The sequence below is a fragment of the Electrona antarctica genome (genome assembly GCF_951216825.1).
Source record: "Electrona antarctica genome assembly, chromosome: 10".
NCBI classification, from domain to species: Eukaryota; Metazoa; Chordata; class Actinopteri; order Myctophiformes; family Myctophidae; genus Electrona; species Electrona antarctica.
Genome location: NC_136791.1, coordinates 11,017,699 through 11,042,917, shown reverse-complemented (window position 1 = coordinate 11,042,917; position 25,219 = coordinate 11,017,699). Strand labels below are relative to the sequence as shown.

Genomic DNA, 25,219 nt, shown 5'->3' with positions numbered 1-25,219 from the left:
CTGACTTCACCATGTCTCTTCGCTCAGTGTATGAACATTGACCTTTACCAGCAGCTGCATGCTGTGTCCACTCACATCCAGTTTGTTAGCAACAGGGCTGATTGGACAAACCACAGCTCCCATATTTTCCCCATTCAGAGAAACAAAAGATTTGAATCGGTAACCACCAAACAAGAATTGATCACATAGTGATATTTGTCAGGTGAAAGAAGCACTGTCTCCGTTGTGTCCCCCCCCCGTCCCCCCCATATTGGTCTGATTATTAAAACAGATCTGTGCTCATATCTTCTGGCCTCTGTACCTTTTTCTGTGCGTATTACGTGCGTTTGTGTCACAACCTCGCGGCCGTTTCAGCCGTGTTTGGTGAATTTCCGTAACAGAAGTGACGCAATAGATTTCATTAGAAAGAATGCAGTGGATTTTATTTCCAACCTGGACTCGGGTGAATTTCCGTGACAGAAGTGAAATAGTCCCAAATCCATTTAAAAACTAACACCACTTTTGAGTCTTAAAGCGTAATCTCCTCATGTCATTTGAGAGAAACCTTTTACCGTCGGGACATTATCTGGTCGTCAAGGTCGAGAGAGCTCAGCGGTGAGGCTCCGCCGTGTAGCGTTAGCAGCACTAGCTGTTAGCCAGTGCTGTGTGTGTGTGTGTGTGTGTGATGAATGGCTCTCCTCCCGGGACCTTGAACAACAGATAGAAGACATGATACACCACTTTAGTTTGAAGAGGGGAAACGGACTGATAGATAGATAGGTGGATGGATGGATGCTGTAAAACAAAACATTTAACAACGAAGGTGGTGCTAAAGACCTGAAACGTGCCTCTACCTCGTTTAGGCGCGTGTCTCAACGTGAGGCTTTAGCAAATGAGTGAATACAGGTGGGTGTAAGTTTAGTACAGTACACCCACATCCTGATGTTGAGCAGGAAAACCTTACCAGGATTTTAGCTAAGCACAGCATGGCGATTCCCCTTAGGCCCAAACCACACCAATGATTCGCCATGTAACTCCTTGCAACTACCTGCGACAGAATGGTGCACATATTGCACACGAGCGCCAAGGCGCGACTTGCTACAACGAATATTTGTTTCTACAGCAATGATTTTTGAGACGTAGGGTAAACCGCTGGGTTTCCGTGGCAACACGTGTTTTTGCGACCTGACTTAACGAGTGCAACACGCACGCAGCCACGCACACACCCCATACCAGACACACACATTGCAGATCCGGCTAGTGTGACACACATACAAAGACGGACGGATAACTTGGATGGAAACCAGCATTTTCTCATGCCAATAAAGCTCCTTTGAATTGGCATGCGTCAACGTGCAGCGGGACATATCGGACCGCTGTGAGGACACTAAAGTGGTTTCGTTGCATCTCGAATCATTGATTTGGTTTGGGCTTTAGAGTCTCTAATTCTGCATTATCTGCTGTGGAGGCTGCCTTTTCTGATAAGTGAAGTGGAGAGGGAGATCTTCACCAACTGCCTCTGATAGCCCCGCTATAGCTTCCATTAGGCTCCATGTCACCACTCTGATGCATATAGACACTGATGTTAGACCTGGTGGGCCATACCACTCTGATGCATATAGACACTGATGTTAGACCTGGTGGGCCATCCATCCCACTCTGATGCATATAGACACTGATGTTAGACCTGGTGGGCCATCCCACTCTGATGCATATAGACACTGATGTTAGACCTGGTGGGCCATCCCACTCTGATGCATATAGACACTGATGTTAGACCTGGTGGGCCATCCATCCCACTCTGATGCATATAGACACTGATGTTAGACCTGGTGGGCCATCCCACTCTGATGCATATAGACACTGATGTTAGACCTGGTGGGCCATCCATCCCACTCTGATGCATATAGACACTGATGTTAGACCTGGTGGGCCATCCCACTCTGATGCATATAGACACTGATGTTAGACCTGGTGGGCCATCCCACTCTGATGCATATAGACACTGATGTTAGACCTGGTGGGCCATCCCACTCTGATGCATATAGACACTGATGTTAGACCTGGTGGGCCATACATATAGACACTGATGTTAGACCTGGTGGGCCATCCCACTCTGATGCATATAGACACTGATGTTAGACCTGGTGGGCCATGCATATAGACACTGATGTTAGACCTGGTGGGCCATCCATCCCACTCTGATGCATATAGACACTGATGTTAGACCTGGTGGGCCATCCCTCTCTGATGCATATAGACACTGATGTTAGACCTGGTGGGCCATGCATATAGACACTGATGTTAGACCTGGTGGGCCATCCATCCCACTCTGATGCATATAGACACTGATGTTAGACCTGGTGGGCCATCCCTCTCTGATGCATATAGACACTGATGTTAGACCTGGTGGGCCATCCCACTCTGATGCATATAGACACTGATGTTAGACCTGGTGGGCCATACCATCCCACAACAGCAATTCATCACAATGTCTTTATTCATTCAAGTACACCAGCTCAGCTGTATAGTACATCGTAACCACTTTCAACCTGGTGTCCCCATGTTGTGTATGTCATTATAGGGCAAAAATAGCCAGTCTATAAGCTCATATGAGTTCATCTATAAATTCGATGTGACTTTATTTACTATTCGTCTATGATGAGTGGTTGGCGTATATTAAGGAGTAAGTATACAGTACTGGCACACAAGGACAACAGGACCTCACAATGTATTGCAACAGAACAAATTGTAGTAGACAGCAGCGGACCATGATACAATTTACAATTTATTTACAATTTAGGCATTTAGCAGACGCTCTTAATCCAGAGCGACTTACATTAGGCAAGAACAAAAAGCATGGGAATACATCACATATGTAAAATGCATTTATCGCGAAACATGCGTAAGCTAAGAACGTGACTAGAACATATCTATATAATGACACTATACATATAAACTAGAACTAGAACATATCTATATAATGACACTATACATATAAACTATACATATATGCTATACATATATACTATGAAGTGCTATGACTACATACAATGCACTTATTGTGCTGTCTACATGACATGCTATAAGTCTGTTTCAAATGCTATATAAGTCTAAGAAGTGCTGTCTAAGGGGGGTAGGGTAAGTGCTATGGGCCATGATGGAGTCTGAAAAGGTGGGTTTTCAGACTACGGCGGAAGATCGGGAGTGATGCTGCAGTTCTGATTGCAACGGGAAGTGCATTCCACAGTTTTGGATCAGTTGGAGAGGCTTCAGTGCACATGCCGGTAGTTGAAGAGTTAGGGCAGCTGCATTGGTCCTGCATAGGCACCTGACTTCAATAAGATTCAGCTGCATTGGTCCTGCATTTACAATTTACAATTTACAATTTAGGCATTTAGCAAATTGCATTAGGCACCGGACTTCAATCTAGCTTTGTTTTTGCATTCAGTTGTCATGATAAACCCTGAAATAGTGCCATCGGTATCCTCTTGATTCCTTTCCCTTTTTTCCTGGTTGTTTTTTGTAATGAAACCGAACCGCACGTCATCTGCACATAATGATAACCACAAGGAGATAGAAGGCTCTTAACTTGAACAATGTTTTATCATTTTTCAAAAAAACAAAACATCCTCTCCTTTTTTGTACCTTCTTTTCTCCGTCTATTAGACACCCCAAGTATCACAGCAAAGCTGATTAACGAACAGAAGGAAGACAAGGAGAAAAAGAATCACGAGGAAAAGGAGAAGATGAAAGCCGACAGTGGTTTCCAAGACAACTACAGCGTTGTTGTGGCCTCAGGTGCCTGGTTCAGTTCCATTTACCTCCTTGACCAATCACATGCTACCCCTCAGTCCCTTTTGACCAATCACATGCTACCCCTCAGTCCCCTTTTTCCACCATTCACATGGAAATAGAATCGTTTAGCCTATATGCGCAAATAAGTATCATTGAAATGTTAAGCTGTCTGCAAAGCCTCTAGGCCTTGCGCTGTTCTCATTTAGGGGATAGAGATTAGACCGCTTTGACTCTGCACAGGAGTGACAGTGAATGCTAAACGGATGGTGTTTATGAAGCGGGCTTGTTGCCAGAGAAGGAATGAATGACATTTGGCTAAAACGGATCTCTGCAAGTCAAAATTGTACATCTTTTTGGAGATTGGTCATACAAATGCCAAAAGTATGTTGAAAATATAAAAAGTTTTAACTGAACTGTGTCTGTGTGTGTGTGTGTGTGTGTGTGTGTCTGTGTGTGTGTGTGTGTGCGTGCGCCCACCAGGTTTAAAGTCCCAGTCTAAGCGTGCCCTATCCACACCACCCCGGCCACCATCTAGGAGGGGTCGAGTCATGAGTGACAAGCTGACAGCTTCCTCCAATATGGACCCCTCTGCCAAAACCATCAGTGTGCCTGTCTTCCACCTCTACCATAAACTCCTTCCAGGTAGCGTGCATGCACACACACACACACACACACACACATACACACACACACACACACACACACACACACACACACACAGACTTGATTTCCCTTGGCCTGTGCAGTATCCATCGATCCACGCCGCTTTAATGAAGCTGTAACATCAATCTCAGTCAGTTCCTTGAGCCGTGTTCCTTGATGAGTTGGCATGTCCTTTGGCCAGACACACTGGGTTGTGTTTTCGACCCTGGGCTGTCGAAGTAAACATGCCCATGAATATTTAGCAGGTGTTGTGGTCAAACGGTAAACCATGGCGACCATCGCCTATCAGTACTGTAGTTTCTGGCCAAAATGTTTTCTGTAAAATGGTTTAATACGTATACTGTATACATAATAGAGATACATATTGCACTGGCAACATTTTGAACACTAGATGTCCTGGCCTTCACCCTAATTTTCAGGCCACTTTGCAGCCCAATTTTTTTTAACTCCACATATTATGTTATGTTTGAGATCTCACTGATGTCATGTTTCTGACATTTTTGCACCAAAGAACGTTTGTGATAATCACTTTACTTTTGCAGTTGTGATCACTTTACTTTTAAAATCGCTTAGATTTTGTCCATCACACCTTGCATTTCATCCTCCTCCCTCTCACTTAATTTGATCATGTTTCTTTTTGTTGTCGATTCTTTTTGTGCCTTAGGTCAGCCCCTCCCAGCAGAGATGACACTGGCCCAGCTGTTGACCCTCCTGTATGACCGGAAGCTGCCACAGGGTTACCGTTCCATCGACCTGACAGTCAAATTGGGCTCTAAGGTCATCTCTGACCCTGGCCTCTCCAAGACGGACTCCTTCAAGAGGCTACGCACAGAAAAAGGTACAGAGGCCAGAAGATATGAGCACAGATCTGTTTTAAAAGTGTTAATCCAGCTACTGTAGATCCTGAAAGAAGATGTACTGTACAGAGGTGTGTGTGTGTGTGTGTGTGTGTGTGTGTGTGTGTGTGTGTGTGTGTGTGTGTGTGTGTGTGTGTGTGTGTGTGTGTGTGTGTGTGTGTGTGTGTGTGTGTGTGTGTGTGTGTGTGTGTGTGTGTGTGTGTGTGTGTGTGTGTGTGTGTGTGTGTGTGTGTGTGTGTGTGTGTGTGTGTGTGTGTGAGTGAGAGACTGTGTGTGTGAGAGACTGTGTGTGTGCTCGCGCATCTTAACTTTCTGGTCTTGTGCCTGTCAATCACTGCTGTTCTGTGCAGTTAGCCCAGCTTAACTGCAAGGAAAAACTGGCTCCCAAAAGGCTCAACTCACTGCAGGTCCTCTGACAGCCCATTCCACAGGGATTTCAAGCCCCTATCCCCAACTTCCATCTCCTTTGTTCACCAAAAAGCCTCTCTCTCTCTCTGTTTTTCTCTCGTCTAAAAATGTCAGTTTGGACCAGGTAGACCTAGTATAAGCTCTGTATGCACAGAGTTGCAGAGCTGTTCTGTCAAGCTCCGCTCACATCCTTGTCTTTTTAGCTTAGACACATTACCTTTTCATCATGATTTTAGATAAGACACCCATTTAGTCCAAAACAATGACAACCTTTTTTTCTCTTCAGTAATGAAGTCTTTCTTTTTTTAACCGTCTGCCCAACGGGCTGTAGCAGGCGGGCTGACACTCGCGGTCGCCTTTTTCAACCACCGACCGACACAACAACAACATCCGGGCAACATCCACACACAGCAGTTATTCATTGTAATATTCGGTTACGGATATTTGGCTCTTCAAAGTAAGTGTTACGTGCGATAAAACCTTGGCAGTACGCTATCGAGGGATTAATTAATGCTGGTGGTAAATGTATTAATAAATACAGGTCACTCACCACTGGCTGTACTGGATCTTTCCTCCATGTTTACTTTTTACTTTGGTTTTAGAGCCTAACTTGCATCATTACTGAGACTGCTTTGAAAGAAAAGCTTTGATGGCTCAAACCTCTAGAAGCACTTTTAACCACAGCCTCTGCTCTCCCTACATTTTATATCCCTCTGGGGACCAATGTTTTCACGTTGTAGCACCCCCTCATACAATATTCATGGGCTTATTAGATGGCAGGATTCACGTTAAGTGCCAGCAGGTAGAAAACTTGGACCTGTTATGCTAGTCGCTCCTGTGGTGAATGTTGTCATGGTAAGTTTGCATAGAGGGTAATGAAGCAGTGACTTGAGGACAAGGTTCTATTTAGCCACCCTCTCTTTTAGGCTTTGACGGTCAGCACTGACTAGGATGTGTCACCACTCACCAAGGTCAGATTCATTTTTAACGTTGTCATTTGCCATACACTTGACATCTCTCTTTTGATGATGTTGGCAGAAGCAAATCTGCAAACCTGGTCAGATCTGTCACTTTGTCCACTGCTGTGACCCTTCGTAGAGCTATGCTTGCCAGGGATATACCACTTTGATCGTCCTTTCATATGAAAATGTAAATACCCTGAGTAAGCATATGGTCAGTATTGCAACAATGTATGCTCTACAGTAGGTGCCATCTGCTCTACTTGTTGTGAGGTTGTGTGTATTTCTAGACCAGCGATGACCTGGGAGTGGTAGGTAACGTTAGCTGGGAATCTGGCCCACGCTACCTTCATTTGGGAGAAGACCAGGTGTGTGCGGCCACTGGGCACCACGTTATTAACACCAACACAGAAGGAACAGATGGATAGACAGACAGACACAAAGAACGTCATGTTCAGATAATCAGATGGGACTGGGTTTAGAAGTACAGAGGACTATACCATGGATTAGTGGCCCAATGTTTACTTTCTCTGCTGTAGTGCCAAACGGTCAATTGTTCTCTAAATGGTGCATTTATATAGCGCCTTTATCCAAGGCGCTTTACATAGATTGTGCATTGCATTCACCCATTCACACACACACACATTCATACAACGATGGCAGCGGAAACCATGCAAGGCACCAACTAGCACATCGGGAGCAATTAGGGGTTCAGTGTCTTGCTCAAGGACACTTCGACAGTAACTCTGGGGGAGCCCGGGTTCGAACTGGCAACCTTGCGGTTCCCATCCAGGCACTCTACCCCTGAGCCACCGCCGCCCCGTTCTCTGTTAAATTCCCAGTGAATAAACGTCCTAGTTGATATTTCTTCAATTGCCTTCAGACTGCCCATAACTACCGTACGTGGTGTGTGTGCTCATTCCCTCTTCTTAGGTTTCAGAAGAACTGACCCCTAGCTAACGTTGCCGTCTGCCCCAGTGCACTTAATCCATGTTTCTTGCCTTATTCCACTGCCATTTCTCCAGAGGGCTCTGTCTCTGCCTGAGCTTCCTGAAAGACAAATCCTTTTGGAATCATCTCTTCTAACCCGAAAACCCATCGAGGCTGATAAATGGAGGGGGAAATCGCTGACCCCCGTTAATAGGGAAGTGGGGCTTGTAAGAGAAGCGAGAGCTGCGGAGATTATTCTAAAATCGGAGCCAAGGCGTTAACCTGGTGGAGCCACCACACACACACACACACACACACACACACACACACACACAGTTTTGAAGACACGCACAAAGGGTCCAACAACTATCTTAAAAGCCTTCTTCTGGTGCAAATAGACCAAAGCCCTTTACAGGAAAATGGATGTTGTCCCTCATAAGCCTTTTTTAGTACCATAGTTTACTCCAAGACCTGGTAGTTTATATGTAATGAAAAGCAATCCCTTCCAGTTCCGCTCTTTGCTGAACAGGTGCCCTGACCAACTCGGTAGTAGTCTCTTTAGATTGGATTTCATCATGGTGTTAGCATTATGTTATGCTTTAGCTATTGAAAAATAACAGATCTACAAGCTCGTAGCGCGCCACCGAGTGGCGCGCTACGAGCTTGTAGGTCTGCTATTTTTAACGACTGACATAGAAACATAGCTTTTTCAGGATGTAGAAGACATTTTTTAGAATCTGATCTCAGGTCAAAATGGGTTAACCGCCATTTAAACCGAGGGAAATGGGTTTTACCGTCACGCTGCCCAACCCTAGTCATCAGGTACTTTATTTACTCAGATTCTATAAAGGATGTTTTTCTGTATTAAGAATATTTCTTTTGGTCAATTTGTAATACAAGTTAGTTCTTGTCATGAATCGGAGACACGACGCCGCCTGGCAGCCTAATGACGCCCTTCATCCCTCCAGTGGCGTGAAACACTTTTGAAACATGATGGAACCATAACTCAACGTGCAGCTCCTGTTTAGATATTCTCTGGTCAGACCGGCGATCATCATCCCTCTATGATCCGTCCACCACACTCTAACCCCTGTCATTGTCAAAATCCTGTTTTGGAAGTCCAGACAGCACGAGCCCTGTTAGAAACCCTATTACTCACAACCTCCGTGACTTTTTAATTCCTCCACCAGGAACAATGGGAGGGGGCAAAAAGACATCCTTTTCGAAAGCAATGAATCATGTCTTTTTCCTTTTCTCTCCATGAGAGATGATGTGTGTTTTCTAGGTGACCTATCAAGCGACTGAAGCTTTACATCTTCATAAAATGACAGATCAAGGCGTCTAGTAGGGAAAATGCTAATGGCTTCACGTTCATGTGGGCGTGGAGTATAGAGGGCTATCCCTGGCGTTCAGTCGTCCGTTCCATTTTGACAGGTATTATCCCCAATTCCACTCTGTAGGTGTAAACAAGTGCACTCTATCCTTGAACTGAAGGTATTAATTGGTAGTGGTGCCTTTATTACGAGTGTGGTTCTGTCTCTCTCAAGCCATTTAAGCCTATATTAATAGCCAGCAATCCCTCTGAATGAATGAGAGGCTAATGAACTGATAGATCCGTCGGTTTGGTTTTAAGCCTCTATATCTAACATTCAATCTACTTATGAGTTGTGAATTATGAGGTGTGGTGATTTATGCCACTTGAGACTCAGCCCCATTAGATGTGAGGCAAAATATCTCTGACTTTTTTGTTTAATTTAAGAAAAATAATACCAGAATGCTGCTATAACTCTGACTTCCCCTTTGCAATTTATTCAAATCAGTAGCTCATCAAAGAAAACATTATTTGAGTTTAAATGAAACTGCTTGTTTTTACTAGAAAAAAAATACTTTCTGCTTTTGGCCCCTTTCTATGTGAAAGCCCACCGTGCCCTCAACACTGGTGAATCTACTCCCAACTATCCGTATCTCCTTTGACTGCAATCTATATTGATCATGTACATTGTGTACATGTAGGCACTAGCCATGGTTGTCTTTCCCATGAGCAAACGCAAATGGAGGCAGCATCATGGGAACGGGAATAGGTTCTGTGCATTACTGTAGTCCCGGTTTTCAGAAGGTCCAGGTTCTGGTTCAGTCCATTTTCCCATAGCTTCATTTGATTGGCTCAGCAGTAAGTTTGAACTGGAAACACATTACACCTTCACATGTGTTTTAAGTTCAAATCTACTGCTGAGCCAATCCAACGAATGGAGTAATTTCTGAGACGGTATCAGAATTAGGCAGTTGAAAGGCCAGACCCTTGACCGATTTTGTTTTGCCAAGTCTGGAGGCAATTAGACAACTCGTTTGCTGTTGCTTAGCAAGTGCATACACACAATACCCACGGCTCTTGGTTATAATGTATTATGTAAGATAATAGATAATAGATGTCTGCAGAATAATAGATTTTATTATTGTCTCCACAAGGCCGGATAGCCAAAGGCAAGAGACTACAGCATGTTTTTTCCCCGTCCGTATGTCCGTGTGTCCGTGTGTGTCTTTGAACAGCTCATCTCCGGCACTGTTGGACCTCTGCCCGAAATGTTTCAAATCGGCTTGTGGTGGCACTAACATAACAGGCCACTTCCCATTTTGGCCAATAACTCTTGAACCATAGGTCATACAATAAACATTCTTAAGGTTTGCCCTGGATTTCTTGGCTCATGACACAACTCCTCATGTATGTCATGCCCATCATTTTCCACCATTTCGCATTTAATTAAAAACATGCTTTTTGCTAACTACTTCTACAAACTTTGTTCAAAGCTCACGTAAATCGGTACACATGATCTCTGGAGTCATGTGATCAAGTTGTATCGGTTAGATTCTTCAGATTTCATTACAATTGGCTATGACTGCCTTTAAAAATTAGAAATTTTTACATTTAATTACAGTATTTTGGGCGGGAACCCCTTTTGGTGTTAGCATTATGTTGTGCTTTAGCTATTGAAAAATAGCAGATCTACAAGCTCATAGCGCGCCACCGAGTGGCGCGCTACGAGCTTGTAGGTCTGCTATTTTTGAAAAATCTAAGAACGACTGACATAGAAACAGCTTTATCAGAAAACTGTCAGGATGTAGAATCTTATCTCAGGTCAAAATGGGTTAATGCAGACCAAGAAGCCACAATCTACCATGAACAGTTGATTTGTATTGTGCTCTCCTGAGGATATATTTTCTGTGCTGCTCACTGCTCACTGCTTCCCTGTCGTGTCTGTCATTGCAGTTGAGCACTGTGACATGCTGAGCAGCTGCCCTGAGGATGAACCCATGACTCCTGGCGACGAGTGCCTGGACGCCGCCATCGATGAGTCCCTGTTGGAGACCAGTCCCATTCAGTCACCACTGCAGGTGTTCGCCGGCATGGGTGGCCTGGCCCTCATCGCAGAGAGGTTGCCCATGCTTTACCCCGATGTCATCCAGCAGGTAGATATGTGTGAAGACTGTTTGAAAATGTGGACACTAACATTTAGGTAGTTTCACAAAAGTGAGGAAGCCAAAAAGCTTTGTAGAGTGGCCCAAACTTTACCATGAAGGCTAACGCCGGGTGGGCGACGCACACACATGTGGAGAAGTAGCCGAAGTGGGAGGCATACTATGGTTCGACGGAGCATTAGATCCAAGCTAGCTAACTGCTAAGCTAAGAACGTAGCCTTAGCACGGTAAATAACGCTCTAAAGAACGAATAGTCGTGAGGAGTACTTATCAGAGTTAAGTCGGTAGTTACTGCAGAGTTTCTCGGTATCGAGGTCCACTTTAACAGTATGCTATGACTTAGTGGTAAATTCTTGTCGATCTCATCGGCAGAAGTAAAATGCGAATGACGTGCCATGGCAGAGTGGCTCAGTACATGGGACCAAGCACTCGCATGACCTAGCTTCTGTGATCACGTCAGAGGGCGCTCTGCCATAAGCAAGTCACTTTGTGAACTAGAACTTAAAATAACCATGGTTTCTGTATTGAAAGGGATGACGTGTCACGCAGGCTTTGCCATTCAGACCAAATCAGAGTACCATTTGTCTTCTGCATTCCACCGCAGCACTACATCATGCATTGTAAAGTAAATGAACACTTTGAGCTGTAATTGAGAGAGGGACAGAGTTCTGTGCTGAGGTGAGTTGCTGAATAGATACAATGGTTTTGAGAGAGCTGCCAGGTACTAAATCTGCCCCCCCCCCTTTTCTTTCTTTCTCTCCCCCCCCCAACCCTCTTTCCTCCACTCTGTATTTCTACTCTTTTTAAATTGTTCCAGAAAATTGAGTTATTCAGGCTGTCTCCCAGAGCGAGCGATGGTTGGCATCAGGCTGCCCACAACGGCTACCAAGTGAGTGACTTCTCTATTATGCATTTAGCAATTTAGCACCATGTCCGACATTAAGATCAAGGTCAAAATTACTAATAGAAACAGTTTATTACACAAGCATTTGTTCTAAATGTGACACTTTTTTCCATAGTTGAAAAAAGACATATTTTATATCCTACTGGACATTAACCCATTTTGAGCGGGAACCCCTTTTGGTGTTACATACATTATGTTATAATTTAGCTATTGAAAAATAGCAGATCTACAAGCTCATAGCGCGCCACCGAGTGGCGCGCTATGAACTTGTAGGTCTGCTATTTTTGAAAAATCGTTAAAATGTGCCTCAAATCTTTCCGAAAATTGTCATGATTTAGAAAACATTTTTTTTAAATTTCGACGTCAGGCCTAAATGGGTTAATGGCCACGCGCTTGTCAATTATTGATGCGCTTGAGCTGCCATTTGTAAAGTGCACAGTAGGCAACTAAACTAGGCATCTATATTGCAGGTGAGGTTAGTGACCCTCAGCATTGTTTTTCCAAGAGTTTGGGTAAAATAGGTTTACTTTGCTAACTACAGTACATTACGCTTCAGTAGAGCCTTTAAGGTAGCCTACAATGACTCTGGAGCTATTGCTCTACCCTGGCTTTTAGTCCAGCTAAGCATGAACACATTGGATACATTGTAAACTTTATAATATTGCTTATGTGACCCGTTCTACTGACATTTGTTTCAGAAGGTTTGGTTACATTCCATAGTAAATTAGAGCTATCCATTTTAGCCGTTATGAGCATCAGAAGAAATGACGCAACTGCCAACATCATTTTTGTACAGCTGACCGAAAGAGTGCATGTCGCATACCAAGATTAAAGTGAAAGAGTTAATAAAGTACTTCAAAGTAATAATAATATTGTGTTTAATTTAGGCGAATATTTGTTAGGATGAAAACTGTTACTACCTACAAATATTATCAGGTTGATGTACAGTAGCTCCTATTGAATGAAACACCTAATTAGCTATTCCATCAGTCCATGTTGACACGTGGCAGCAAAATGGATATGATCTGCAGTGCAACTTTGTAACATTGAAAACTCCCACTTTGTTCAGCATATACTGTATGTGACCAGATTTGACTGAGAGACTGCCATCGCGCAAATTACCGCTTTTCACCAGAGGAGAAATGAGTTAATAGCACAGGCAGTCTCTTCACATACTAGAGCATGTCTAAAATAAGTGTCAGAGCTGAAATCAACATGTAAATATGAAATAAATGCCCAAACATGTAGCTAGGTGTAATGTTAGAGACCACAGCAGTGAACCTTTCAAGCCGGTTTTCTCAACTCGCATTTTTCTGCAAGACATTACTCTATAAGCCATATCTCCAAAACTGGTGGGTCAAACTGAACAACCAATATGTCAATTTGAAGCTATGATTCCCTGCTTTCATATGACGTGAAAAAAACAAAATTCAAAAAAATCCAATGGCAGTCCCTCAGTCAAATTTAGTCACATATGTCAGCGAGGCACCCACCAACACACACCTCACCTTATACGTACACTCTTAACTTGGCCCTATCTGCTGTCCTTTGCAGGTGAGTGCCCCGGTGGTGCCCTCTGCCACGCAAGAGAAGCCCAAGGACAGCGACCAGTTTGAGTGGGTAACCATTGAGCAGTCGGGCGAGCTGGTGTACGAGGCGCCGGAGACCATCGCCGCGGAGCCGCCGCCGATCAACAAGCAGCAGCAGTCCCAGGCGTCGTCGTCATCCTCGTCGTCTTCCTCGGTGCAGACCATGTCGCCCATCCCCGCGCACTCCCTGGCCGCCTTCGGCCTCTTTCTGCGGCTGCCTGGTTACGCCGAGGTCCTGCTCAAGGAGCGGAAGCACGCCCAGTGTCTGCTGCGCTTGGTCCTCGGTGTCACCGATGATGGAGAGGGCAGTAAGTGTTGCGTGAATGCTTCATAGGAAGAAAACCATGTGCGTGATAAAATGTTGTTTGAACAGTTGTTGGGCTAAATACCTCACGGATCACAGGTAATTCATCTGTGTCCATTATGTTCCTGAATTCTAGACTCGTGCACTATGACTGACATTATTGTATCAACTCCAATTAGCTCAATATCTATTGAGCTTGTCTAGGGTGTGTGTGTGTGTCTGAGTCCTTGTATTCAGAGAGTCTTTGCACTTTTTCTTTGTGTTTTCATGTAGTCCTTGAGATTAGGCCCCTAATGAATTATTGATGGCAGTGAGTGCCTTGCCAGTTTGTTTAGTGACATTGGTAGTGGTTACACACGACAGCGTTATTTGGCTGGCTTCAGTCTTTGTCTGGCCTTGGTCCAGGTGAGAGCTAAATAGATACTGTTTGTCTCAATTTGTCTGTTTATGTATATTATAATTACGGGACAAATCATAATGCTAAACAGGACTAAACATGAAAACCTCTTAATTCCAGTAACCTCTTACATTCAGTTCTGATTGGTTATCTCTCTACCTTGACTTCCACCCAGGTCACATCCTCCAGTCTCCGTCTGCCAACGTGCTGCCCACGCTACCGTTCCACGTGCTGCGTGCGCTCTTCAGCAGCACTCCCCTGACCACAGATGATGGCGTGCTGCTGCGTCGCATGGCCCTTGAGATCGGTGCCATCCATCTCATCCTGGCCTGCCTGTCTGCCCTCAGCCACCATGCGCCTCGCGTCCCAAATGCAACTGCCAACGCATCTGAGGTACAGTACAGACAGTTGACCCTTGACATCATTTCTTGTGCGTTTTAGTGTATAGAGTAGTGGGTGTTTGCATCGTGCCATGCAGCAGAAATAGATTTTCATTTTGGTACGCGACACACACGTCCATTAAAGGTTCACTTTTCACTTCACTTTAGAATAATATGTATTAGATGATGAATGGTGATCCCAGATAAGGGACAACCCACTTGAGCTAAATCCCCTGATTTAGCTCAAGTGCTGACCCAGACAACCTGTAAGTATTCAGGCACGATTTCTTCATGGCTCTGACGGGACCTGACAGGCCACACTGGAGGTTTTTGCCTTTAACGTTAACCTGAGGAACAGCCGAGAGAATCCTTGCCTTTATTAATGGCCCCTTACCTGGCAGGCGTTTAGTCAAGGCGGCCTCTGCATATCTCCCAGTGAGCGTCTGACAAATAGCTTAATTGTTTAGCCTGAATGATAACAGGCAGGTGGAGCTTTGTAGACAGTCAGAGACTCGTCCTTTGTGTTATTGCTGCCGCTGGGGTGCAAGGCGGGCGGGAGAGGGGCATCATGAATAGGAATTGAGCCTTGGACTCCCCTTGACTGCCAAGCCCATTAAATAGACTGATGATTAGACTTCTATTGAGCCATCTGCAGGGCCCCCAAGGCTCCAACAGTCACCACTTCTACCTGCCTGCATCGGCTGCAAAGTATAATGGACAGCTGCGGCAGACAGAACTCGAGCGGACTGTGGTGGGTCAAAGCTCAAATTGTTCCGCCCAAATTCTACTGGTGTCCAAATGGTAATGCTATTGATTTGGCTCAAGTGGGAAGCTGTGTGCAGTCGGGGGGGCAAGCGGGATGTTGCAGAACTGGAAAGGTTGTCCAAGATCACATATTTATGGACCACAATGATATTTTATGATGCCTTGCCTAGTTAGCAAGACTTGCACACTATGGTCCAGCAATTCTGTGTAGCAGTAGTTATCGCTCTCCCTTTACCCTGCTGTGTGTGTGTGTGTGTGTGGATTTATGGAGTTGTCACAGATGAGGACAAATCTTGGGGGCGATGGCTTGAACGCAGGCCAATGGCCTGTCAAGTGCAGTAATGGCCGTCCTTGAGGTTACCCCTGCCCCACCCCACATTTCACGCTGTAATGGAAGTCAGTGCCCTGGCCTGAGATAAGACACGGGCGTGGGCAAAACCTGGCATTCAGTCCCCACCTCACAGACACCTCTGAAGGGACTCACCTCCCTTCTCATGCCTTCTGATTTATGTTCTCCATGGCTTCATGATTAGTCTCCAGATTTTATGGCCCATCCACCCATGTCGCTGGTCTGTTTTTTAAATGGCTGATGAGACACATGAGCATGTCACAGGAGCACGCACATAATTTACAATTTTGGCAATTAGTAGACACTGTTGTCCAAAGCGATTGACATAAAAGGTAATCGCATGAATATAATGCGAATATACAGTTGACATGATGGAGCTGTGTTCGCACGAATAAACCTTTGGTATTTGCTAGTAGCTATTAATATTCCCATAGCACCTATGTTTACATACAGGCAACCTGGAACAGAATGGAGCAAAAGCCTCCTTTCAGGCTGGCTCTGATTGTTGATTCCATACAGGCGTAAGTTACGCTGATTGAGAAGACCATCTCCATTATTAAAGGTGACTTTAATATTGTCCCCATGGCAGAGGAGGAAGACACCCCACCTCACCACATCCCTTCAAATAGTATTTTCCTCTCTGCTCTCTGGGGGACTCACTCAAACTCCCTAAGGTCAACTTCTGTCAAGCTTAAGCCAATGTCTTTGCCCTTTGTGTGACATTTGGTGATGTGTTTGGCAATGGAGTGGACCCCATGAGTTCACAGTATTAAGTTACACTAAGTAGCCATCTGTCACATCAGGTGACATCAAACTAGGCCCCATTGTTTGTTTCCTAGAAATACAGGCAGTTTTAAAGGTTTTTAGTGTGACTCCGGAGAGATCTTTTTTTTTTTTTTACTTTGTTTTTATTTCAGTTCAGGCAACTTCACAGAATTAAAAGCATACATTTTTCTTACAACTGCTTTTTTTCTTTCTTTTTTTACACAACCTCAGCTGGTACATACCTTCACAAAATATATATATACATTATACACTCATACACACAAACAGCTTCACATACATTTACAAGTATTCACAATAAAACAAGGAAATAGAATACTACAAGTATTCACCATAAAACAAGGAAATAAGTAGCGAGACAAAAACAACAGAGCGTCGACCACAGTGGGAAGTGAACAAAACTGAGAACAGACATGACTGGAGACAGAGGAAAGAGTATGAGCACATCAGAAGGTCTGGGGAGAAGTGTATTCAGTGAGTCGTTACTCGAGATTCCGAAACCTGCTACCTCATTAGTAGAGGCAGTACAGGACTCCATCTTTTAATAAATATGTTTGGTTGAAGCCTCAGGGCATAAGTAATTTGTTCCATCTGGTAAATGTCCCATACTTTTTCCACCCACATACTGTACGTCGGCGGGGCTGGTTTTAGCCATTTAATTGTAATGCATTTGATGGCCGCCGTAAGCAGCACATGCAATAAATATATTTTGGCTCTACCCCGGAGAGATCTTTTGAAGACTGGAACAATGCCATCTGCAGTATAAATTGTTAAACATAGTTAAGTCTTCTTCTAGGTTTATTGTCAAATTATTCTACTGACTGTCAGTGGAAAACAACACTAACAAACATGTCATGTTTGGATCATCCCATCGGTTTAAATGAAGCAGATTCTCTGTCCCAGTTTTCTCTCCTAAGCTAATAGTATTGGTGATCCATCTTTTTCTGCTCAATGATTCGACGTGGGCTCCTGCAGATTTGTGCAGCCTTGAAAAGAAAAGTTGTGCTTTTTCTCTTCCCAGAATTGATCCCTCCAACACTGGATTACTGTCTCCAACTTGGCATAGAGCTAGTTGGTATAGATTTATCAACCCAAATTCAAGGTTTAAAGTTGATTATTGATCTGGTACATCATAACACAAGTTAGGGATATGGTGGAGTAGGTGATTTTGGTGAATTTGTTCACCATTACACTGTGGAATGATAACAATGGAACTTTTTCAAATAACTTTTTTTTGTAAGCTTGATATTGGACCATTTGAAACTATTCCTTAACCCGTCAAAACCGGGAAAGCATCTGTTATTAATTTTGGTGATTGATTGTTTGAACTTTTTATAATAACTTTGCATTTTTTCCTGTGTGTGCAGCCTCAGGTGTCCAGTGGTCACGGTGGCGGTACCACTGAGGAGCAACAGCTGTACTGGGCCAAGGGAACGGGCTTTGGCACCGGGTCCACGGCTTCTGGTTGGGACGTAGAACAGGCTCTTACCAAACAGCGTCTGGAGGAGGAGCATGTCACCTGCCTGTTGCAGGTAATCCCCTAACCTGGTTCACTGTGATTTCTTTCCTTTTTTTTTATCACAGTTGTTCTGATACCGATACCAGTATCAGGAAAGCTACCGACACACGAAATGCTGATATCGGCGACGGCGAGTATGCCATTCTGTGCCATTCCGATACCACATCATTTATCACACGATGATATTTCATTTTACAGAATGCTTCAGTTGATGTTTCCACTACTGTTTTATACTTTTCCTGTACTAATTACATCATTATTTTAATTAACTTGTACTGTAGCTGCACTTTAACAACTATGAATGGAGCTATTCTTAGATCAGTGGTTCCAAAACGTTTTATTTTCAAGAACACCCATAACTTACAGACTTGTTCTTTGAGGGAACCCCCTCAAGGAAAACCACTGTCCTATATTTCTTTTTAATTACACACTGGTATTGGATCGGTACTCTGTATCAACCCATATGCAAGTTGTAGATCTCGGTATCTGGAAGTAAAAACTGGTATCGGTACATCTCTAGTTTTTATTGCCATGCCAACACATGGTTGGAACTGTAGGAATGGTTCTTGGTACCATACCATACTTTATTTATATAGCACATTTAAATAACAAAGTTGTACCAAAGTGCTTTACAATAAAATAATTAAAATAATTAAACTCATACAAACAAACAAAAACAACATACAGTACACAGTGTCACTTTCAACATCAGAAACAGCTCATGCTATGCTTGGAAATACCAAAGAATAAAGATACATCTTGTCGCTTCTCTTATGTGCAGAGGCAGCTCATTCCATTGGTACTTCTGCAGCAATACATTGTAGCACTGTATTGTAATATTGTAATACATATAGCATTGTAATACATTGTAGCACTGCAGAAGTGAAACAATTTAGACAGTACCTGGTTTAAACATTGATGGTGCGGACAGGCTGGGAAAGAAATGACACATACTTAGAAGTTAAAGGTCTTGTTTTTACTTATCTTTTAAGTTTGACTTTACAGTGGCGTGTTCTCTTACTGCCTTTGTTGCCCACTTGGGAGGCTACCATATTAATGTAGTAATACCTGGGAAAAAACATTACATTAAACAACAATATGAACCAAAGCTCCTCAAAAGTAAAGCATTTAGCCAGGCCCAGGTATCTGCTATATGTGGTACTACATTTGCTGTGATCTGTGCTCATGGTAAGGGCCGATTCATACTCCTATTTTACCGCTGTTTCGGCGCTGTAGTGCCGAAATGATTTCGGCTCGTCAGAAATTTTCAGTAGCACCGAAGAGCCGACTTTAGGACGGTACCCGCCCCCCCCGAACCTCAAATGACGTCACATTGTAGGCTCTACAGAGCCGAACCCACTTTTATTCGGCTCTAAAATAGGAGTATGAATCGGCCCTAAGATGGTGTTACTGTTGTGTGGTGGTCACCCACCTGAGGTAGACTTGTACCTTTTCTTAGAAAACAGATGCTAACATGGTGCCATGTCCCCTAGGTGCTGGCCAGCTACATCAACCCAGCAGGCTCTGCAGGGGCCCACAGTAGCGAGGTCACTACGGGGGAAAGCAGGACACAGAACAGCACGGCCTTGCCCTCGGTGCTGCAGGAGCTGCTCAGCCAGTCCTGCCTCATCCCTGCCATGTCGTCCTACCTACGCAACGACTCTGGTATGGTTATTTTTACTGGTGCTAAAATTGAGATTTCCTTTTATACTGTCCCAAGGATGGGGTCAACCATTCTCTCTAGAGCATGTCCTAAACCAAGTCAATTAGTGTAGTTCTATTTGTTCCCAAAACACTAACGAAACGGCCAGTGTTTCTGGATACTGTCATGCTTTTCATCTTTGTCCAGTTTGCTCCCTTTGAGGAGGAACACATCGGTCGCACAACACTGGTCATAACAGAGGGGGGACAATGAGTCCAAATATTGTGTCTACTAGTCTCTGACTGTTGGAGATGATTGTGAATGTTTACCATGGCCAACTCTACTGTCCTAGTTGGGTAACTGTGGCTGACATTCAATTGACTTCCTCTTTGACCTCGTCATTGTGCTTGTACTTGTACCAGCCATTTCAAAGTGCTTCTACACTCACATTTCCTGTTTCCTGCGGGGTCATTGTTTTTTATTAGTTATTTGTGCTTGTCTAATCTTGTCACCTTCTTGTCATGGTAATGTAATGACATGGTAATTTAATTCATGGTAGGGAATGGCATTTAGGTGTTTCAAATCAAGGTTTGAATTGAAAAAATGTTTTTGTGAGCGTGCATGCATGCATATGTACAAGCCGAATGAAACACCAGGTGGAGCTGCAGCTTCTCTCTCTCTCTCTCTGTGTGTGTGTGTGTGTGTGTGTGTGTGTGTGTGTGTGTGTGTGTGTGTGTGTGTGTGTGTGTGTGTGTGTGTGTGTGTGTGTGTGTGTGTGTGTGTGTGTGTGTGTGTGTGTGTGTGTGTGTGTGTGTGTGTGTGTGTGTGTGTGTGTGTGTGTGTGTGTGTGTGTGTGCGTGCGCATCAGCTACCTTTCCAGTGAATCGCCCCAAATGTGCAGCCATTTAAATGAGAGTAACCCAGGCATTTCAAAGATGCCCATCCCCTCAAACTGTTGTCTTGTTGTTGTCTGTTGAGTCTCGGAGAATGAAAATACATGGCCCTGCAATTTGATTTGTCGTTTCATGTGGCTTTGCTTTGTTTGGTGGTAATTGTTGTGTGGCAAATTTGATTAAAATGTTATTTGCCTGGATATAGAAGCCTGGCCCCTTTTGTACAGCATTAAAGATTCATCCTCTGTGAAGAATTAAACTTCTAGAATCTAGAGGCTATTTTCATAATGCAAAAAAAGTAGGGGCAAAAGTGGCACTGTTGTGCCAGAAACAGAGAGAGAGAGATAGTGTTGCACTGTTGCCTAGTGCTAATTACAGAGAGAGAGAGAGAGGGGCAGGGGGAGAGGGGACTGGGAGTTACACCACTCAGTTCACACAGGTGTGATTTTTTTAAATAAACCTTGATCGTCATGGCTCGGTATGGAAAAAGGTTTGCGTAGATGGCAAGTCACCATGTCATCCATTATTTATTCTTTTGAAGGATATAGTTGTAATCCTCAAAGGTAATCCCACGCCCCCTGTGTACAGCAAACTCACAAATCCTCATCCAGCCGAGGTCTACGCAGACTTTTTACATGTCGGTAGTTTGATGTTTGAGATTTAGAAAATAAATCACGTTTTCCGTTCACAGCCAGCTCTGCGCGTTAAAGGAGCCTGTGTGGCCTTGTCAACATCCTGGGATGATTATCAAACATTTATGGGGGAGGCATTTGTTTTGTTGTTTTGCTATTTCACAGTGATACTGCAGGCACTGTAGCTGCGAGACCTTGAACACTAGCTTGGAATAGAATAGCAATTGTGTTCTGGCACGGCGTGCAGAATGAAAACCTTGAACAAAGTTTCCACGGCTCTTTTCTTTACAAGTGGTGGTATATCCTCCCATAGACCTTATGCTGAAATATCAACACCGACTGTCTACGCTCGGAATCCTAAATTTAGGTTGATTGTGTTCTGATTCTGACTTGATTCCCTGCAGTGAGACACAAGGATTTCACAGCCACTGTTGCCTTCTTGATTCCCTGCAGTGAGACACAAGGATTTCACAGCCACTGTTGCCTTCTTTCCTGTTAACAACGCTTGCTGGTGTGTGCGTGTGTGTGTGTGTGTGTGTGTGTGTGCGTGCGTGCGTGCGTGCGCGTGTGTGTCTCCGTGCGCACCAGCCCACTGTGTCCGATGCTGTTAACATGTTTCTGTTCACAGCAGCGTGTGTGTGCATTAATGTGCCCCCTGGTCTCATAATTAAATAACAGCAGATAAAATGATGAGTATTGTAATTGCTTCTCTCTCATTATCTGGTAAATGCCTGTGACATAAACACTAGTGTGTGCGTGTATGTGTGGGGCTGCATGTGTACTTACTGTATAGGTGTCTGCGTGCCGGTATGTATGAAATGGCATGCAGTTCACAGCTCCTTGATTCATTCATTTTCTCTCTCAATCCCTCTGTCTCTGCTTTTGTCTCACAGCCCCCCCCCCCCCCCCCCCCCCACCCCCCCTGTCTGTCTTGTCTTGTGGCCTTAATGGCACGTTTGCCTTTTAACCCATTTTGACCTGAGATCAGATTCTAAAAATGTCTGTTTGAAAATGACACTTTTCTGAAAAAGCTATGTTTCTATGTCAGTCGTTCTTCGATTTTTCAAAAATAGCAGACCTACAAGCTCGTAGCGCGCCACTCAGTGGCGCGCTATGAGCTTGTAGATCTGCTATTTTTCAATAGCTAAAGCATAACATAATGCTAACACCAAAAGGGGTTCCCGCCCAGAATGGGTTAAAATGGCAAACGAGCCAAATCTCCATCTAACACATTTAACACCCAATTTAATAACAAATGGCTTTTGCTGCGTTAATCAACGATGTGCAATGGATAGTTAAGTCTCCTCACGTTGGCTCAAAATGGGAGCCGACGGCTCCCTGGCCACTGTTCTATCGCTCACTTCACCGTCCTTTTTATCCCAGCTCTGAAGCCCCCTGAGTCCCTTCCATCCCAGCTCTATCACTCCATCCATGACCATCTTTTCTGCTCTCATGCTCCCCGGCCGTCCTTTTCTATCTCTGGTGCTCGTGATCTGTGGGCTCTAATATAAAACAGAGAACCGCTGCTAATGGAAAAGTTGTGAGGAGACCCCCAACCTACCTCACGCATAACCTCAAACAGAGTTAACCACTTTCAACCTGGTGTCCTTTCTTATTTTAGGCATGTCATTATAGTCAAATCATTAAAAAAAATAGGCTATCTACAGTAATAAATTCTGTTGCGACAGGTTGTGAGGTTGTTGCATATTTGTTGCTGTTGGGAGGAAACCTCTTAACTCCATTATTGAGGTTTTTGATATTTTTTTTTGCATAAATCGGTGCTATTGAACACCCTTTACGTCCGTTTTGTTTCGAAAATATTGAACCAATGGAAAGTAAGAAACGCTTTGGATAAAACCTATTAACTCCATTGCACCCTCAAACTGCTAAAACAACTAACTCCACTACCTCCCCCCCCCCCCTCTCATGCAAGTAATTGACAATATATAAAGTCACAACACCAACTTTGATGAGGCAGTATTGCTTTGTTTTAAAAATAAGGTTTTCTAAATTTCCTGAAAAATGATTTTTTTTTTCATTTTCCTGAAAAATGAACATTTTGGAGTTAGCTGGTTTCCTCCCGACAGCAGAGATATGCATTATTCATTATTCAAGTCGGAATTGACAAATTGAAGCAAATAGGACCATAAGGGTCCATTTGTACACTCAGAGTTAAATCAATACTGTATGTATGCTTTGTCTCGTTTGGGGTTAAGTAAGGGTGGTATGGGGGATCTTGTGCAAATCTGTACAGAAGAATAAGGCACAATGTGTTTGCCCCTGGCGGTGTGTGTCTTTGAATGTATATAATGTATGTTTGACTCCTACTCCATGTGATGGAGATGATCAAAGTTGCATATCGTGTATGTGTTTAAGCAAGGCTCTTGTGCATTTGTGTGTTGTTGCGCACACGTGGGGGTGTGTGGGGGTGTGGAGGGGTGTGAGCTTAATGTAAAATGTTTGAGATGTGAGTGGTATGCACTACATTAGCCCGCAATTGTGCATTACTTCCAAGCAGTATTGTATTGGTGTGTGTCGTCTTGTGTGGGAGAGTGCTGCCTGCCTGCTGGGGTCTTTGTTTCGGCTCAAAGATTTATAGCCTTGCCGTCCTGCTGCTCTGGCTCTATAGCGCGGTAATTCTGCATGGAATATTGTTCACTTTGGCTTCAGCATGCCATGCCAGCATGGTGCATGGCATGCACGGGCTTACACACACGTCTCAAACAGCCTGGTGCATGGCATGCACGGGCTTACACACACGTCTCAAACAGCCTGGTGCATGGCATGCACGGGCTTACACACACGTCTCAAACAGCCACTGAAGGTTATAGCTGAGCCTGTGGAGTGTTCTCTTCTTGAAGAGGTCTTACAATCTCTTCAGTAGTGAAAAGACTTGAGATTGCGGCATTTATACGGCCACCGTGGAGCGGCCAATTATGAAACGCCTTTTCATTGTGAGACTTGTTGGTAGGATTGAGATGTTATTGTGGGCTAATCCCCTCCCTCTCTCGCTGGAATTGAGCTTCAGAACAATCTGGTAGTTTTTGACAAGAGCAAACGGAAAATGGAAAAGGGCTACAGTATGTCCTGTTTTATCCCACTGATAACATTGTTTTCAGTGCACTTCTATGTAAGCTTCCTGCGAATGTAACGTCATATTGCCAAAACAGATTATGGAAACTGTAAAATTCTGACTCAAAATGAAGAATAATCTGTAATCAATTTTCATATCTTACACCAGAGTCATTAAGGGGGAAATGTCCAACTATGGCATTAAGGGGGAAATGTCCCAACTATTGCATTAAAGTCTAACACCATTAACCACAGTGTCTATAAGAGCTATAGGATCATTAGCGCGTTCCTTCCTCAGTGTAACATTTGATACTGCCCTCTCGTCTACGGTATGAAGCTTAGCACACCCCAGAGCTCCCTAACAAAGAGGAGCGAGTGGAAGGCCTCTGATGCCCCATGCTAAGCAGGGCTTCGACCCTTGCCCCGTTCTACTCCTCTCATCCCCCTCCTGTTCTCACACCCCTAAGCTCCCCAGTGGCCCACACACCTCTTCATTGCTCTCAGCCCCGGTCCCGCCAGGCCCGGCACATTGTTCCACATTAGTCACCGGTGTCTTGGCAAAGCCTTTTGGGACACATTACTGACCCTGCCACTGCCGTCTGGCACTCCATCACAGGAACTTAAGACATTACTGAGAGGTAATGCCTTTTATTGTCACCACCACTGTAATAACTTATTTTAATTGGAAAATGTATTTTTGGGGGGGTTGAGTCATAATGTCCTGTGTACATTTTGTTACAAGACCGTAACTCTGGGCACATTCTGTGCATCCCATCCATCTGCTCTCATACCAAAGCAAGATGTGATTTAAAGCTATTGGCGGCTGCAACAGGCGCCACTGACGAGTGACCGTTTGAGCTGATCATTCATGTCGATCGGTGGGTAATCTGAACATGAGCGCGTTTGCGGAGAGGGCAGGTCG

The 25,219-nt window shown here is 44.2% G+C and overlaps 1 protein-coding gene across 15 annotated transcripts in view; it reads left to right on the top strand.

Moving 5' to 3' along the window:
* Positions 1-25,219, top strand: part of birc6 (baculoviral IAP repeat containing 6) — a 154,405-nt gene that overhangs the window by 70,653 nt on the left and 58,533 nt on the right. For all 15 annotated transcript variants that reach the window (XM_079512381.1, XM_079512387.1, XM_079512390.1 and 12 more), the window contains 9 exons: positions 3,649-3,780; positions 4,258-4,419; positions 5,105-5,278; positions 10,860-11,059; positions 11,886-11,957; positions 13,527-13,869; positions 14,438-14,655; positions 17,907-18,071; positions 19,552-19,723. In XM_079512381.1, coding sequence (XP_079368507.1) covers positions 3,649-3,780; positions 4,258-4,419; positions 5,105-5,278; positions 10,860-11,059; positions 11,886-11,957; positions 13,527-13,869; positions 14,438-14,655; positions 17,907-18,071; positions 19,552-19,723 — 1,638 coding nt within the window. The remainder of the gene's footprint in view (positions 1-3,648; positions 3,781-4,257; positions 4,420-5,104; positions 5,279-10,859; positions 11,060-11,885; positions 11,958-13,526; positions 13,870-14,437; positions 14,656-17,906; positions 18,072-19,551; positions 19,724-25,219) is intronic.